The sequence below is a fragment of the Pteronotus mesoamericanus genome, unplaced genomic scaffold (assembly GCF_021234165.1).
Source record: "Pteronotus mesoamericanus isolate MK-2021 breed Mesoamerican mustached bat unplaced genomic scaffold, CSHL_Meso_final scaffold_651, whole genome shotgun sequence".
Lineage (NCBI taxonomy): Eukaryota > Metazoa > Chordata > Mammalia > Chiroptera > Mormoopidae > Pteronotus > Pteronotus mesoamericanus.
The window spans coordinates 46,565,668-46,584,668 of record NW_026555325.1 but is presented as its reverse complement, the minus strand read 5'-3'; the positions used below and the strand labels follow the sequence as shown (position 1 = coordinate 46,584,668).

The window sequence follows — 19,001 nt, the reverse complement described above, 5'->3', positions numbered from 1 at the left end:
CTCTGTCTTGGTCCTTTTATCTTGTCAATGTCTTCTCTTACCACCTGTAAGTTGGTGAGTCCCCGGATTGTAGATCAGTCTCTAGAGATCAGTCTCTAGAATAGTTTCTTCTCCAAGCTCCAGATCTGTATCGCCAACATCTGACTAGGCATCTCTATACACCACCTCAAACTTAACATATTCAAAATTGAATTCCTATCTTTCCCTCCAAACCTGGTCCTGTTCCACTGTCCCCTAAGTCAGTGAAGGAGATCATCACTCAGCCATCCAATTTTACAAACTGGAAACCTGAAAGGCCCCTTGGCACCTCCCTTTCATTTCCTCTCCATAACCAGCCCATCACCAATCCTAAATATTGGTAGAACCTGTCTTCACTGCCACCGCCACCCTCCTCCGAGCCATAATCACCTCTCAGCTGACGTCCCCATCTTCTTTTTGCCCCTCCACAATCCATTTTTTAAAAAAAATGTAAATGTGACCTTTTTATCCCCTTGTTTAAAACTCTTCAGTGGCTTCTCAAGGCCATCTGATCGTGAACAGAAGAAAGAAAAGCCACGGGCTTCAACTTACCGTGAACCACCAGCTGGACTCCGACCCTCTAAAACACCCACAACTTACACACCTTGTTTTCTTCATGTGGGCCTTTTTATAGCTCTTCCAATTTAAGGAGACCAACCACATATCCCAGGCTGCCCAGGAAAATATTAGTCTATGACTGTCACCCGAGAACAATGTTAATAGTGGCCCTTCCATTATCAAGTCCTCCTCATTCTGATGATGAATTATCCAGTCACCCTAGGCTATTCTTGCTTTCTGAAAGCTTCCTTTCCCCAGACAACACTTCCCTGACCAGGGTCTAGCTAACTCCTCAATTTCTCAAAAAAAAAAAAAAAAAAAGGACCATTTTTCTTCCAACAGCCTTCTGCCTGCCTTAGGAGTCCAAGCTTTCTGTCATAGTCTTGAAAATCTATAACATCTGAAATAAATCTATTTAAAGTTACTGCTTAGTTTTACTTGTTTTTGGTTTAGCATGTAAGGAGCTTAAAAGTCATCACTCCATTCTAACCTCAGTAAAAAGCTGAGCAAACTGAAAAATCAACAACTCTTCTTAGGTCTCTTAGAGAAATGAGGTCACAGTGTAAAAATGCTGTCCCCAGAACTGGAGAGCTAGGCAGGCAGATTCTGAGAATCACAACTTAATCAGAGCAGAAACACAAGAGCAGAAACCTGCACAGGAACCAGTGCTGGGGTGGAAAGACCTGAATTGTAATCTACAAATTGCTGGCAGCTCAATGCGGACAAATCTGAGTGTTAAAAACTCCAGGGGACCCAGTCAGAGGGATCCCTACCCTTGAGTGAGTTTTGCTTCCAGGTCTTCACAGAGAAAAAAAATCCCTCCCTGATTCCAGGAGGAAGGGAAAGGGAACTGTTCAAAACACAGCAGAGCATTCTGTTTTCTTTAACAAGCCTTTCTGCAGGAGAAACTATTTTGCAGGAGCTAAACTTCTGGGGTATCAGAACCTTACTCATCTGGGGGAAGGAAATATCCAATGCAGCCACCCTGATCCACCTGAGGTGGGGGAGAGCACTGACAAGGGCATGTGAAATTCACAGTCCAAGAGCACAGGCTCCCCGAAGGACTGAGACCTATGGTAGGACTTAGAGCATATTGGTTCATTTCAACCAAAGGGAAGGCAGTAGGCTGCTCTCAGCAGGAGAAATGTATCAGAATGACCTGAAGAACTTTTTTTTTTTTTTAAACCACAGCACCCTCCCCTCTGACATTCTCTCCTGTCTACTGCTCTCCAAATACCATTTCAGGACAACCAAAGGGCAGGAGCACTGTTCCTATAAACCCCCTCTTACTATTTTAAAGTATGTTTGATAGAAATGCAGAATCTTGGCTCCCACCCAGGCCCTCTGGATCAGATGCTGCATTTTAATAAGATCCCTGGCTGATTCATATGAATTTGAAAGTTTATCACAGAACCTCCCAGTACACATATCTGCAATGTCTGATGACATTTCTGCTTGTCACAACTGAGGTGGGGGTTGTTACTGGCATTTAGTAGGTAGAGGATGGGGATACTACTAAACATTCTATAGAGTACAGGATAGCCTCCTACAAGAAACGATTATCCAGCCCACAGTATCAAGAGTGGTTAAGATGAGAAACACTGTCCAAAGTCATGTGTTCTAGAACCAGGGAAGCTCTGGTGGGGTTTATGTAGTCCGAAGAAACTATTCTCTGGTTGAGAACTCTGGTCTAGAGTTCAGAGAACCCTTTTCTCTGAATTTCTATAGTACATCACTGCATATTAATTATGCCAGTAATTGTCATATGCTACTCTGCACTCATCCATACATGCATTCATTCAGCAACTATGTCCTGAGTACCTACCAATGCCAGGCTTTTTTCTGGGCACTAGGATACCATTGCAAAGTAAACCAAATCCTTGCCCTGTATGGAGTTTATATTCAAGTGAGGGAGACACACTGAACAAGCAAGTACTATTATATGAGGCAGCCATAAAATGATTCTTTTTTTAAATGATTTTTTTTATTGTTGTTCTATTAGAGTTGTCCCAATTTTTTCCCCTTTAACACTATTGTTACTCAGCTGTAAGTTTCTACGGGGTAGGTGAACCAGATAACCTTTTTTTCCCCACTGCAGGCCCACTCATCTTTTACCTCCCGCCCTGTGCTGCTTGTTCTGAGAGGCTCCTGCTCTGAGGTCTTTGCAGGTTCGCTGCGCTCCTCCACCAATGCAAGGTGGCTGGCTTGATACTACCACCCTCCCCTGACAACATTCAGGTCTTTGTAAATGGTTTCTTTAAAAATAAACCCTCACTGAGTTATCTAACACAGATTATGAAAGTATAGCCGTATACTTTCTCTCCTCAGTCAGCCCACGCATCCCTCAGACCTCATAGATTGTTGTTGTCACTAGATGGCAGCATATCTAAATAATATTAACTGGTTTTTGCTTGTTTAAGGTATCAAAATCACTTTTGGATCTGATTGTATAAAAATAAGTAGAGGTGACTGCAAATTTCACAGTTAAAATATGAATAAAACAAACAAACTTAGGAGGAATATGAGTAACCACAGGTAGAAAGAGTTTATACTTCAAAATGATTATAAAACATCATTATGTGACAGTCTCATAGACAGAGCATTGTGGAGATTATAAGAAAAGTTTTAATATAGGCAATAACATTTTAAAATGCACCAAATATTTTACTTCTGTCTTACCATTTCTTTCTTTCTTCACATCCATTTTTGATGGCTCTATTTTAAAAGGAAATACACAAAGAAATATAATTATTATTATTTAACAGTTTCCTATATTAATCAAAATAGACTCATATTAATAAGAAAAAAGAGACTATGTGTACACACAAATTTCATCAAACAGGATTGGGTGTAACCTTTGGTCAAGCCACCTGGGCACACTGCGTGCACCTCACATCATGTCAGAGAAGACCTGGAAATGCTGCCTCTCAAGTGCTTTGTCAAAACTCACAGTTGAGACAGTGTTGTGTTGGTTAAGTAATAGTAGACAGTGCCAGTAGACTTGAGCATTTTCTATACTTCAAAATCTACCCAATTCTCAGCCGATGGAAATTCAAGTAGTCATGGGATGAATGAGAGACTCTAATTTATCAAAGATTTTTTTCACACCAAAAAAAGCTTAAAATATAACACATTTTAAAATAATATCTACCCATTGCATTTTAATTTGACTGAATTTGTGCTCTATTTTAACTAAGTGCATTCTGTACTGAATATTTTAATCAAGTAATAGAAGCATCTTCCTATCAAAACAGTTTAATTATAGTGATAGAGTACAGAATTTATTAGTAGTCAAAAGGATGAAAGCAGAACATTTCATTTTGATGAGTGAAAATTTAACACAGCTTATTAAGATAGCTAGTTAAAATATAAAACCATCATTTTCTTTTATTGCCAATATTGTTGCATCAGCCATCCCTGACCCTTTGTCTCTATTTCTCTCTTCACTTTTGGAGGACCCCCATCCTCACTTTCAACTTTATTACTTTTGTACCAGTTAAATATGTTCCAAAGAATATGTACGTATGTAGGTATAGCTAAGAACCAGAAAAATGTGCTTTTCAAAGTTTAAACAGGGGTAGCTTAAAGAGGTCACTAATCTTAAAAATTATTATAGAGGAAATTTTTGTTATTAAATATAATTTAAGTTTATGTCATGTGAAGAAACTATCCCCTGGCTGAGCTGCTGGGATAGAAATGGATGTTCTGCTAAGGTCTCTATTTCTCTCTCGTCTCTGAATTTCTATAGTAAATCACTGCACATTGTGCCAGTGATTCTCAAATGCTACCTCACATTCATACATTCATGCATTCATGCGACAATAAATTTCCTGCACCAATCAAAGCCAGGCTTTCTTCTGGGCACTAGGATACCATGGCAAACAAAGTAAACCAAATCACTGACCTTTATGGAACTTACGTTCAAGTGACAGAGACACAATACACACATAACAATAGACAAGGAAGCAATTAAGTGATTCTTAGAAAATTAAAAGGAGCCCCTCTGAAATAAATGAAACAAAACCCTTAACTTTGTTCTAAGTACCAATACCAAATTTTAGCCTTGTCTAAAATTGACATGTATTCTTAATGCTGAATAGAGGTAAGAAAAAGAAAAACATTTTAAAACTTTTTAAAAGATTTAAAAACTTATTAGTGCCTTGGCTTAACATAATAAAGCGTCTCTGGTTGATGTTGAAGTTAGCATAGCACAGTTGACATATTACGGAAACTCTGTTGTGCAGAGCAGCATGATGGAAAATAGCATAACCGGCCTCATCTGAAACATTGATTGCTGAGCTTGAGGTTTTACGGCTGAATGTGTGGAAAACAGCAGATAATCCTCTTTCAACAGCAGACTTCATGCCAAATGGGATACTCTAAAATTATTAAGAAAGCCAGAGTTAGTGCTTTTCAAAATACACCTTAACTTTGGCTTATTGAAAAAAAAAAGGACAGTGAAATATATTGATATAATCACGATTGGTTCTCAATTTCTGTAGTATTTTCACATGATCCTCATGGAAAGTGTCTCATGGGCAATGGTTGAAGTTGTTAGAGCTATTAAAGAAACATCAAGAACTTTAAACATTGCTTTTGAGAAGCCCCCCCCCCCCATTTTTTTAGGGAGAAGTTGCAGATACTTCTTTGGAGACAAGTAGAAGAGAGTAGACAAATATCTTTCTGAAATAATTTAAAAGCAAAGGGAGACCCTTGGGTTCCGTCTCTGATTTGAGAATATAGCTCTAATTTAGAAGTCTAGAAACTCAAAATATATAGCTGTAGAAATATAGTTGGTGTTCTTTGCTTTTGGGCTCAAAACAAAAAGATAAAAATGTCATACTGTTCTCTGAGACATTCCAACTACTCAATATTTAAATTTTTTGTGTTTTGATTGAGAGAGAGAGAGAGGGAGAGAGAGAGAGAAACTGATTTATTGTTCCACTTATCCATGTATTCATTAGTTGTTTCTTGTATGTACCCTAACCGGGGATTGAACCTGCAACCTTGGCATATCAGGACAATGTTCCAACCAATTGAGCTACCTGGCCAGAGCCCCAACTACTTAATATTTTAAAGTTAAACTAACATGTTATTAAATTTTAAAATTTATAGAAATTTAAACAAATAAATGGTAAGAAATGCCAGGATATTCTTTGAAATTGGTGAGTTCGCCATTTAAAAATCAGTTCCAGAAGCTATAAATCAAAGCTTGTTCAAGCAGATGCAGAGATTTATTTCAGGATGTTAGGTTTGCTCTTTAGTCTTAGTTCCCAGTACTGAGTCTGGCCTCTGCCATTTATGAGCTATGTGATTTGGGAAAGATCCTTACCTCGCTGTACTTCAAATTTCTCATTTGTATAATAGGAATAATGACAATACTAGTAGTACCTTGAAAGAGTTTGATAAAAAGATTTATAATAGTGCCTGACATACAAACTTAGCACTCAATAAATATTAGTCATTATTAAAATCATAATCCAGTTTATTAGCAGGTTGTTTTATAACCCTTCCATAAACTTATAAACCAGTATAGCTTTTCAGCTGCTAAAATGTGGAATTTTTATTTCTTATTGAAAACTCTACTTAACCTATTATTTATCCCTGAGGTAAAAATTCGAGACATATTCTTAGGATATATAACTTCTTACACAGAATTATGTGGTAATTACTGAAGTACCTTGCATTTCATAGCTTTCTTGAAGCCAAACTTTTTCTTAAATTGTTCATGTAATTGAGCATCTGTCAGTGGAAGTCTTTTCAGTTTCAGATTGTTCATTATTTCATTTATGGCTCCCCACCACTGTGTCTTATATAGTTGCTGATAGAAAGTTTCAAGTTCAAAATAAATCACATAGTAGCTATAAAAAAATTTTTAAAAAGATAAGTTTTTCTGACTTTGAAGTGGTTTGCTACTTTTTTTATATCCCAGTAAACTTTTTTAAATAACAATTAAATATAAAAATATAGTTTAAATTGTACTTGATCGTAAATATTTTAATAACATGGTTACCAATTGTTAAAAACCAAGTCTTTCTATAACAAGTATCTTCTCCATATTGGTTCTTCTAATTGACTCTGTCCTTCCCATGCCAGTGACTAGGAGCATTGCCTGAAAATCACTGGAAGCCCTAAGTCTTGCCCGAAGGAATTCTAGGCTTACCTTTTAACCATCTGCCTACTCTCCTTTAACAAATTTATGTATTAACCCTTTTAATCTAATTATTCCTTCATTTGCTTTCTCAAGAGTTTACCTTGAGTCTGACCTGGAATGATGATTGGGTAATGGTTGCTTGACTTCCACTCACTGCAGCAGGGGACTAGAGAAGCCCCCGCCCCGCCCCCCGCCCCTCCGCGACCCCCCCTCCCCGCTCCAGGTCCTTGAGACAGAGGTAAAAAATAGCCCCAGGCCCCTTTCAATCCGGAATGGAAAAGTAACAAAATTTTGAGTGACTGATCTCTGGAGTTGCTTATTATCACTGGTGAAAGAAAATGGTGGCCTTTCTCCACTTCTGCCCTTGAGATAGGTTTACCCATCCCCAGATTTCAGTGGCAAGCACCTCTGCCAGTGGGAAGCCTCTTACTGTTACCTGGGTTTCTGCTTCAAATACTGTAAATATTTATTGCTGTAAATACAGTATTCTTGTCAGTGGTCAACCCCCTCCCATGGCTCTTCACTTTACTGTTTCGTGACTATCAGTTCTCCTACGGGTGCTGAGAAGTTTGTTCCACTGCGCACATTTTTACTGAAGTGAGCCCGTGACCGACTATGCTCAGAAAACTGGGCCCGGCTGGTCAGTTAAAGGAAGGCCTTAGGGAAACACTCTGTTATGAAATGATCAGAGGCTAATGTCCTCTTCCTTGACCTTTAGTTCAATCTCAGTTTTCTGAATATTATAGACCTCTGTACATATGTAAGCATGTCTGAGGACCTGCTCACATTTATTTGAGGTTGTCATCCTTCTTCTCTAACAAAAGGAAACTAGACCACAAGAATATAAACTAAAGGCTGTCTTCACCCTCACCTTGCAAATACAGTGCCCGGCCTGGCGGTGGTACTTTTCACTTTATCCATGGGCCCCAACTTATGGAGCTGCCACCTTCATTAATAAGGACTTGCCTAACTAACTAGACTCCAGGCTCTGAAATCAAGGAGCAGGTATCCTGAATGCTACTCAGAAGGCTTTCAAATCATAGTGGTGATAAACTCTAGAACATTATGGAGCTGTATGGATCAGACTGTGCTAATGATAATTACCAGCTCAGAGGATTATTACACCGAATAGATGAAAGTTCATGAAGTAATAACATAACATTTAATACTCTGTTGAGTTCGTATGTCATTTTGGGGGTTTTTATTGTTTTAAGATCTCCATCTTAAGGTTTTAAGTTAACCTTTGAATTTTGACACTTTCCAGTTTTCTGCTTTCAACAAATTGTGGCTACTGTGAATATTTACTTAAAGTTCCTTACCTTTTTCCATTCAGTTCCATGACTGGTATTGAGTAATATTCTTTGTATGCTGAATCTTCTACAAATATATTAGCAGCACAATCTCGTATTTTTTCTAAATTGTTCTAAAATAATAAGTAATGTAGTAAATACATATCTTTAAACAAATCTAAACAATTATGATGTGTTTAGATGAAATTTTATACATATAAAGGACAATTTTTTAAAATGTAATATTCCCCCAGACCCTAATAATAACTGCATGTGTCAGATCCCTACTTTGAGAATGAAGAAAAAAATACAAAAGAAAAGAAATATAGAAAAGGTTGAAAAGCAATGACAACTGAAATGTATATTTTACTACGTTCCAGATGAAGAATTATTATTCCCCAATTCTAGAGAATCTCTGTTATAATACTAATCTTTGAAGAAAACAGAACATGCAGTGAATGGTCATGGACTTCTATACTTTTTGGTTTACTAATCGAGGGCTCTTAATTCATGTGTGTTACATAATGTATGGAGAATTAGTGAGTTGGGAAGATAGTCATTTGTAGGCTGCCTTCTGTCTGTATGAACAGAGGCTGTTTCTGAATGGAAAATAGGATAAAAGAGGTATGAAATGACAAACCATTTCAGGAACAATAATAATTTAAACCTTAACATCTTCCAAAGCACTCTCAATTGAAGGGGTGGTGATATCAAATTCAATTCCTCCATGAACATGAAAATACTGATCCACTGTGTAGTGAAAGTTCTGGCATTTAAAATCTTGCCCGTAAATAAATGGAGGCAATTCTCGCTCTGTCTTGACCTTGTCATCTCCAAAAATAAAAACAAACTTTTATTTAAAAAGTGAAAAACATCATATAAACAATCATATTTTGGAAATCTAGATTTTCATCTATGTAAACAAAGTGAAAAATCCACATAAAGTGAAAAATTTGTCAATTGTAGTCTACAAAATTATTTATGCTCTTAGTGTATATTTTAAACATTAGACTATATTTATGTCATATATTTTGGGTATTCTCTGTGGTTTTATTGTATAGATATTCCAAAAGAATAGTCAAAACATTATTCTATTGATTGATTTCTATGTGTGAGCTCAAAAGTAATATATTATCTCTAAATATCAGAAAAGATTTGAAATCTTATTCCTTAGAGAATCTTTGGTTAAATAAACAAAAATTTAACTGAGTTAGTTTAGCTAAAAAGTGACATTAAAAAGAAATAAGGGGGTGTCTCTCACATTACAAAAATAACCAGCCCACTTTCCTGGAAAGTAATAAAACCACACATAAAATATTTAATTTAAAAATAATTTTCTAAAGTATCAGTAAGGATTAGGTTTGTTCAATATTTTGACTTGTTAGCAGAATATGGTTTCATCAATATAAAGTATATAATGTATTTTGAAAAAAGTAAAAGGCACATAGAGAAAAGTACAAAGAAGAGTATTGCTCCTTAATCTCAGCACCTTGAAATTAATTATTAACTCTTAACATATTTGGTTTTAATAATCTAAGGAATGAAACATTACGGATATAGCTAACACCCTCTTTATGCAAGGCCCTCTTAGTTTGATACATTCACCATCCCCTCACCCTCACCCTCAGACAAGTATTGTCACGAATCCATTTTTAAATAGTTGACAGATATGGATAATCTTTACCATTTGAATGCTCATGATATGAATTTTCATTAAGTGATTTGCAAAATTTCTACTGACAAAATTTCTATTTGTCATCTGAATAGGTAACCCACATGCTTGGGTCTCAATGAAAATACGTAAATTGTGTGCTAATTTGGGTGGGAGGAAGAGTTTGCACTGCTGTCCTGTCAGATGCCACCTAAGCATGGTCTTATTTCAGCCCTCTGTTCTCTTACATTGGTCTATTTGTTAACTGCAGAGCCATATACTAAAAATTTAAAATATGTTCTCATCTTTTTTGCTGAAAATTAAGACCATTCATGATCCTTTAGCAGTTCATATTAATTTCTGCATCAATTTATAAACTTACATGAAAAACATGATAGGAATTTTACAAAGAAGCGCACATTGACTTTATAGAGTAATTTGGATGAAATATGGTATATCTACAGTGTTGTCCCATCATAAATAGGACATATTTCCAAGTTTCTCAGAATTTAAGACTTTCTATAGCCCTTATAATTGGTTTGTATACCAATTATATGCCAATTATATAGACCAAGTACTATGTACAAATACCAACTATACTCAATTACTTTGGAGACATTAAATCTTGTTTCTTCTTTCTAACAAGAAACAGCTAGGTTACATGCCTATAATAACATACTAAAACAAAATTAAATTTAAATATAAATTTAATATATATCTATATTTTATGTTTGACTTTTGGTGATACTCACCTGAAAAGGGCTGAAGCAGACTGTTTAAATATGGGACTTTCATTTTCTTTTTTAAATTCAGTAGAAATGGAATCAGGAAACATATTAACTTTAGATATCCTATCCCTTTTTTGATTTCTTTTTTCTTCTCAAAGTGTTTTTGAATAACCTTTTTTTGAAGATATAACCTTTGCTGTATTCTCTGGTAGGTACAAATATCAAGATAATCCTGATAACATTTTATAGCATTAGTAAGCCAATAGGCTGTTTCAAATATAAAAACATTTTCACACTGTTGAATTTGTGTAGTACTGAATGTCAACTTCAGCATAATATTTTCAGCATGTTTCATAAATACAGCTTTTTCCTCAGAGCAATTGGGATTATATGTTGGATCTTCATTCATGTCTTCATCATAGATTCCATCAAAGTCTGGATCCTTTGTAATATCAATCAAACCTTCACAGTAACAAAGAAAAATTTTAGCTAGTGAAAACTTCATACTTAGCTCCTAGATAAATAACAGCCGATTAAACACAGGTTTCATCTTGAAATCCTACTAACATGACAGTAAAGGGACAATAAATGCCAATAAAATTGTTAAAAGTGAAAAACAGACAGAAGCGTGGTAACTAAGCAGAGTAAAGAAAGATGGAAGTGTGTAGAATTAAAACCAATAGATTTCCAGTCTCCTTAAAGGAGAAGAAACACAATACCATGAAAACAATAATGTAAGTTCCAACTTTAAATCAGGGAAAACATGAAAGAACAAGAAAATGTTATCTTCCTTTAGACAGGAAATCAGCATCTCATTTTGGCTAAAAGTGTAATTTGCTTTTTAAGCCCTATATTACCTATTTTTTGTTTTTGCTGATAACAGAAGATAAACATGCAATAAATAGCTTTCCTTCTAACCATGATAAATCAAATAATTAAAACTTGATTTTACTCAATTATAAATGACAAATTTCCTGTTATATTTTCTTTCCACTTATGATGAAATTAAGGACTTTCTTGTTTCTAATAATATCTTTTTATAGTTGCATTTATGAAAGGATTAAGAAATACAAAATAGTGTTACAAAAGAGTCACAGGGATGTAAAGTACAACATAGCGAATATATTTAATATTATTGTAATAACCAGGTATAGTGTCAAAGGGGGCTGGAAATATAGGGGTGGATCACTTTGTAAAGTGTATGATTGTCTAACTACTATGCTGTACACCAGAGACTAATACAGATAATATTGAATGCAAACTGATTTTGAAAAAATAAAGATAAGATAGTTGCATTTATAATGTTATGCTTAATTTAAGCTTGAGAAAACAGCTTAGAATCATAAAATACAACTTTCAATAAAGTGTGTAGTTTGTTTGTAACATATAACCTTAAAGAGTAAATGATACATTAATGTGCTCCTCTCTTTCCTTTTTTCCCCTCAAGGTAGATAATTTAAGATAGATAAATTCTTTCTATCTATTTAACTATCTCTCCACAATACTCTCTAATTTTTTAATGGCTACTATGATTCATATCCCTTTGGCAAAAGTTAGTAAAATAAATTATTAAGAGTTTATAAAGAAATTAAAGTGTTTCTGACAGTTCTACAAAATCTAAATGTGAGTCAGAGCACTGCTGACACCTCTCAGACTTACTGGGCTGGAGTGGGTGGGAACAAGTCAGTTGTCAGCACAGAAAGACTCAGAAATTTAAAGCAGCAAAGGACAGGTCATAGTATAAGGTTAAGGAGCATTGAGACCCTGAGATTGCCTTTCCTAGATAGCACAGCAGGAAGAAAAAGGGGAGGGGAAGGAGAGAGGAGAGGGGGAGGAGAGGCGGGAGAGGAGGCGGAAGAATGGAATGGAGGGGAGAGTGAGAGCAGAGAATGGGAGAATGTATTTTGAAGAGGAGAAAGTGCCTACAGAAGAATCCGTCAGCTGAGACAGAAGTAGAAGGATGACATCCTGGATGAGGGGCTGTTCCCTGAGTTGACAATTATTAAATGCCCTTGGGACAGCCTTGCTAGACTTAATCTCTCAGGATGTGCAACAACCCTTCGTTAAGTGAATTAATTCAGTTCATTTAATGCAATTTAACAAACATTTGTTGATGCTGACAATGTGGCAGGCAGTTTTAGGCACTAAACATACAGGGATAAACACGGCAGGTAATGGCCCTTTTTTCATTGTGTTTACATTTAGCCTTACTGTTTACTTGTCCTTGACACCAGACTTATTTTTGTGTCTCAGCAAGAAATAAAAGTTCACTGAATATTTGTAAGATGAGTAAATCAAACTAGAGTCATTTACAAACATATATGTATATTTGGTGCACATGTATATAATGTTTGATTTAGTTATCAATGACTGAGAAGGGAAAAATAAGAAAACAATTCCTTGAAAGTAACTTACCATATTAACTGCATTAAATATTATGAACAACTATATGCCAACAAATTAAACAATCTAAAAGACATGGAAATTTCTTCTAGAAATTTCCTAGAAACATACAATTCCTAGAAAAATATAATTTTCCAAAACTGAATTCAGAAGAAATAATCTGAACAGATTGATTACAACTATGAAATCTAAGCAGTAATCAAAAAAACTTCCAACAAACAAAACTCTTGGACAGGATGACTTTACAGGTGAATTTTGCCAAACATTCAAAGAAGAGCTAACACCACCTATCCTTCCTAAACTCTCAACCTTTACAAATATTCATCAAACTTTTATTTCTTTGCAGCATTACCCTAATTCCAAAACCAGATAAGGACACTACAAAGAAAATAATAGGACAATATCCCTGATGAAAAGAAATGCTAAAATCCTCAACAAAATAGTAACAGACTGGATCCAGCAATACATTAAAAAGAATACAAACCATGATCAGGTGGGCTTTATTTCAGGGATGCAAAGTTGGTACAATATCTGCAAATCAGTAAATGTGATACACCACATAAACAAAATTAAGGATAAAAATCATATGATTATATCAATAGATGCAGAAGTATTTTATAAAATCCAGCACTCGTTTATGATAAAGGACACATATGACAAACCCAGTGCCAACATCATACTCATAAGGCAGAAAATAAAAGCATTTTCCTTAAGATCAGGAACAAGAAAGGGATGTCTGCTTTCACTACTCTTATTCAACATAGTACTAGAAATCCTAGCCACAGTAATGAGACAAGAAGAAGAAATAAAAGGCATCTATTTTGGAAAAGAAGTAAAATTGTCATTATTTGCTGATGACATGATACTGTATATAGAGAAATTTAAGGATTCCACCAAAAAACTACTGGAACTGATAAATGAATTCAGGTAAGCAGCAGATACAAAGCAAATACCCAGAAATCAGTTGCATTTTTACATACCAAGAATGAACTATCAGAAAGGGAAACTAAGAAAACAATCCCATTTACAATTGAATAAAAAAAATATAACTTGAAGTAAATTTAACCAAGGATGTAAAACACCTGTATAGGAAAATTTTAAGACACTGAAGATAGAAATCAAAGAAAATACAAATAAGTGGACACACTAAATATTCAAATGATCATAATTCTTCCACATTCTATTGAGAGATTAAGAAACAACTAGTTGAGTTTTCAAAGTATTTTCTTTAGTAACCAGATTTACATAGACAAATGAAAATTGTTTTTTTTCCAGATACTTTTCTCTTCAATTAGATGTCCACTTCAGGTAAAAGTGATTCATTTCCACCTGACTTACCATTAGAACTTTCTGTTATTAGCTCTATTTAACCAAGGGAAATCTGGCCAATTATGGGACAATAATAATTCTTTTCTCTGTTAGTAAGATTGTGCAAAAACTTCTTGCCATATTAAGAGTATGTATCAAAATAGACTGAATAAAAAATTAAAATATTATTTTTAAAGATTTTATTTATTTTTCAGGAATGGGGAAGGGAGAGAGAAAGAAAGGGAGAGAAACATCGATGTTAGAAAGAAATATTGATCAGTTTCCTCCCATATGTTCCCCAACCGGGATGAACCCACAACCCAGGCATGTGCACTGACCCGTAATCAAAATGATGAACTTTCACTTTGTGGAACAATGCCCAACCAACTGAGCCACACCATATGGGTGACATTTTATTTCTGAAGGATGAGCTGTCTCTCTTTTTTAGTTTCAGATATGATAAAATATATCTAAAATTAATTGCCAGACTCTCTCCTCCAGTCAAGTTAAATTCTAATTTGTTTTTTACCAGAATTGAGACTTGTTAAGCCTGTGCCCAAAAACTATAGAAATTTAGAAAATGATTAAATATGTTTGATCAATGAAAGCTGTTAGAAACAGTGTCACACAGTTCCCATTTCACTCTCCATTTCACATGGCCTGCTGTAAAAGAACCATGGGGAACAAATCTTAAAGCTTCAATAAAAAACAGAAATATGCTAAAGGGGATGCATCAGGATTTAGTAGCATCTATTGTTTATACACAGACATTAGAGAATTATGACCATGAGAAGGGGGGATTTAAAAATTAGGTAAATCAAGGATAAATATTCATGAAACCAAATGTTACTAAAATACCAAAGCTTGGATTGCTGATGCACATTATTTATCCTTAATTTCCATTCTTATATCATTCATTTTTGAGGTTTATAAAAATAGCAATGTAGATGGCTAATGAATCTGGTAATCATTTTGTTTTCAAGTTTGGAGATTTTTCTCATTGCACTCCATCTATCCTTGGCTTTATTGTGGATTTTCCTACTTAGGCCCTGTAAGACAAAAAGTATAAACTGAAAATCCTCCATCAGGTATTTGAAATCTGATCTGTTCTGTAGAAAATGGCAATTAAGATGAGAGAGGCAAGCTGTTTGACTTAAAACATAACTTTTGGTGATGCTGAAAAAATTAAAATTTTATTGAAAGGATTCTTTGGAATTCAAAAAATCTCTTTTAAGAATGTGGCTAAATACCTAAAACTGAGCCACAGATAAATTATCTTTTATGACAGCATGGCTGGACCTGGAGATCATTATGCTAAGTGAAATAAGCCAGTCAGAAATAGACAAATACCATAAAATCCCACTTATATGTGGAATCTAAATGAACAAAATAAGCTGACAGACAAAAAAGAACAGAGGCATAGATACAAAGAAAAGACTGAAAGCTGTCAGAGGAGAGGGAGTGTGGGCGACTGGATGAAAGAAAGTGAAGGGATTAATAAAAAAAATTACCTATCTATCTATCACACAGATGCAGACAATAGTGTGGTGATAGCCAGAAGGAAAGGGGGGTGGAGGTAGGTGAAGGTGGGCAAGGGGGAATAGATGGAGACAGAGACTTTACTTTGAGTGATGAATGCACAATGTAGTGTGCAGATGATGTTTTGTTGTGTTGTACAATTAAAATCTGCATGGTTTTTGTGAACCAACATCACTCTAATAAACTCAATAAAAAAATCTCTTTCATTCACAACACAATTTTTTTAAATGGCTTCTTATAAAAATAAAATGTGTTATATTCTCTTACCTGCTGAACTAAACTCTGCAAAAATATCTTTATTTGTTTGAGGCTTTCCATCTGGATCAATGTCCATGATGGTACGCCACAACTCAGAGAACCTGACTCGTTTTTCCTTGGGCATGTATATTCCATGCCACAGTGCTTTCAGCATGTAGTCAGTATTGATCAGAATTTGCCCAATTCTGGTATCAAAATAAGCTGGAGGTAATTGACAAGAAGAACTCTGATCATAATTAGCTTCTAAACTAATTGAAGGAATTTGATTTAAGCAATAAATTCCAACAGCCAACTCTCTTATGATCTGATGGACTTCTCTATAGTCTAAAAGGGCAGTAGGGTCCACAGGAGTCAGCAGAATCGCAGTGCTGAAGCCTACATTATTCATTTGACTCATAATTCCACTCGGGATGTCCATTTGAGAGTGGACGTCTTCTTTCCCAGACAACCAGTTAACTAGTGCGACAGTTAACAATTCTTGTACTTCACTCCGATCATATTTTTCAAAAAAGGCAGAAGCATTTCTCTGCACTGCTAAATTTTCCAGGTAGGTTTCTTCATCTTGAGTTTGATCAAATTTAGGTAATCCTTTTTTGGGCAGTTTTAACATTTCTAATTAATTCTAGTGTATCCTTTTTGAATTTTCTGTAATAAATAAAAAGAAAAAAAGCAATAAAATTATAGTTGACATACCACATCATATTAGTTTCCGGTGTACAGCACAGTGATTCTACATTGATATGCTTTACAGCATGATCACCATGATATGACTAGTAACCTTCTGTCACTGTACTAAGTTATTATATTACTGACTATATTCCCTGTGCTGTCCATTACATCCCTGTGACTTATTTAGTTTATAACTGGAAGTTTGTACCTCTTATTCCCCCTTCACCTTTGTTGCCTATTCTTCCACCCCTCTCTCCTCTGGCAAGTATCCATTTGTTCTCTGTATCTACAAATCTGTTTGTTTTGTTTATATTCTATACATAAGTAAAACCACACAGCAATTCTATTTCTCTGTCTGACTTACCTCACCTAGCATAATTCCCTCTAGGTCCATCTATGTTGTCACAGTGGCAAGATTTCATTCTTCATTATTGTTAAATAATATTCCATTGTGTTGTTGGAGACAGGTTGTTTGCAATATCTTTTCTACAGTAAATAATGCTGCAATATATATAGGGGTGCACATATCTTTCAAGTTAGTGTTTTCATGTTCTTCAGATAAACAGCCAGAAGTGGAATTGCTGGGTCATGTGGTAGATCTATTATACTTTCTGATCTTAAGCCAATTGCAGCATGAGAAAGTTGTAATTTGAATTAAAACAATTAAAATAGTAAAACTAACACTAATCTTGTTCTGTTTTTCTAAAGAAGTCAAAAAATACTAAGTATGTCAAAAAGAAATGTAAGTTTATACATGAGAAGCTAATGTTGCATAGCTATATTTTATTGGAGAGACTTTTTGGCATTTATTATTTTATTTTTATTTTTTTAAGGCAAGATCATAAAGATTTGCTTAAAAGAAAAGGAAAGACAAGAACTGCCTGCTTACCTTTCTGTTTCATTGTAACTAACTAACTACTTCTCCCTTCCTGGAATAATAATAACCATAACCATTATTTACTGAACATCTAATATTTAACTCCATATCAATATTTCATTGTGCCCCCCCCCCCAATTTTTACAGTGGTTCTCAAAATTTAGCCTGCATTGAAATCACCCCTGGGACTTGTTAAAACAGATTTCTGGACCTTACCCTAAAGTTTCTGATTCAGTTGGCTGCACTGGGGCCAGAGAATTTGCATTTCTGGAAAGTTAAGAGGGGATACTGATGCTGTGAGGACTCGAGAGTAGTTATCCCCACTATGTGGACAGAAATGGAGACTAAGAAGGTCATAGAACGTGCCTAAGGTTTCACACCTTCAGAATCAGGACTAACCAAAGTCTGTCCATGAGCAAATCCAATACCTATGTCCACATGGACAAGGGAAAGGGGAAAAGACAGGAGAAAGTGTAGAAACCTACTTTCAAACGATTTGTTTGCTTGTCCTGGAGAGGGAAGCTGCGTCCACACGGATCGCCGTGATATTCCTGGCGGGCTGGAGACAGTGGTCATCTGGAATGGCTTCTCTCAGGGTGGGAGTCCACCGTCAGGAGGCCTGCTTAGGCGAGAGCCTGGGGAGGCCTGCTCCCTCCGTGGGGCGGCCCTTCCCTGGAAGCCCTCCACCGAGCCTGCCTGCCGTGCACGGGTCAGGGCGGTGGGTCCTCCCACCTAGGGCACCACGGATGACAGCTCAGATGCTTGCCATACATGTACACCACCCCGCCCCCTCTTTAGAAATCAGCCCCTCCTCATGCTCTGGTTACCCTGACTATTACTTTCTACTTTTACTACATGTTTCTGGAAAAAAAAAAAAAAAAAGGAGTGGCAGAGGTGACAGCACCAGGCTCTAAGAGAGTTGCCGAGTTGGAATCCCACCTCCATCATCATTCTTTAACATTTATGGAACGCCTATTATGAGCCAGGCACTGTGTTGGGAGAACCTGGAACACAGGGCAGACCCCAATCCCCAAGGAGCTTAGTTACACAGATGGTCATAGAGGTTTATTTAAAGTGTGGTAAGTATCAGATGCATAGATAGCAGAGGAAGGAAAGCTAACGGAGACCATGGGCTGGGAAAGGGGATGTCAAGAATCATTTTAAGAGATTTCTGTTTGCAGTAATGAAGCATGAACAATATACATAAATATCTCTACTTAAAATGTTTCTTGTTCAGATACCCAGACACTTGTTCCAGGCGTCTCAAACCTTCAGAAAGATTGTTCCTTTGTTTAAGGATTAACATAGAACTTTATCCCAGCGTTTATGGAAATAATTACCAATCAGGCCATTCTAGGAAATACAGCAAAAAACCAACCAACCAAAACAAACATGCACAAAGTAGCCTGCTGCAGCAGATGACCTGGAGGTCCCCTAGAGGTTCAATTGATTAGGCACTATGTGAATGACAGCTGTTTTTAGTACTGAACTATATTATTATAAAAATTTATAAATTCTACTGTAGGCTACTGGGCAAACCTCTTAGGTT

General features: G+C 35.8%; 1 protein-coding gene across 1 annotated transcript in view; it reads right to left on the bottom strand.

The window, feature by feature from the left end:
* Window positions 1-16,516, bottom strand: part of ANKAR (ankyrin and armadillo repeat containing) — a 53,349-nt gene extending 36,833 nt beyond the window's left edge. Inside the window, exons 1-6 of the mRNA XM_054562746.1 lie at window positions 15,916-16,516; window positions 10,423-10,860; window positions 8,687-8,850; window positions 8,050-8,153; window positions 6,257-6,437; window positions 4,736-4,955 (exon numbers count right to left, since the gene is read on the bottom strand). Of these exons, the coding sequence (XP_054418721.1) occupies window positions 4,736-4,955; window positions 6,257-6,437; window positions 8,050-8,153; window positions 8,687-8,850; window positions 10,423-10,860; window positions 15,916-16,516 (1,708 nt within the window). The remainder of the gene's footprint in view (window positions 1-4,735; window positions 4,956-6,256; window positions 6,438-8,049; window positions 8,154-8,686; window positions 8,851-10,422; window positions 10,861-15,915) is intronic.
* Window positions 16,517-19,001: the final 2,485 nt, after the last annotated feature.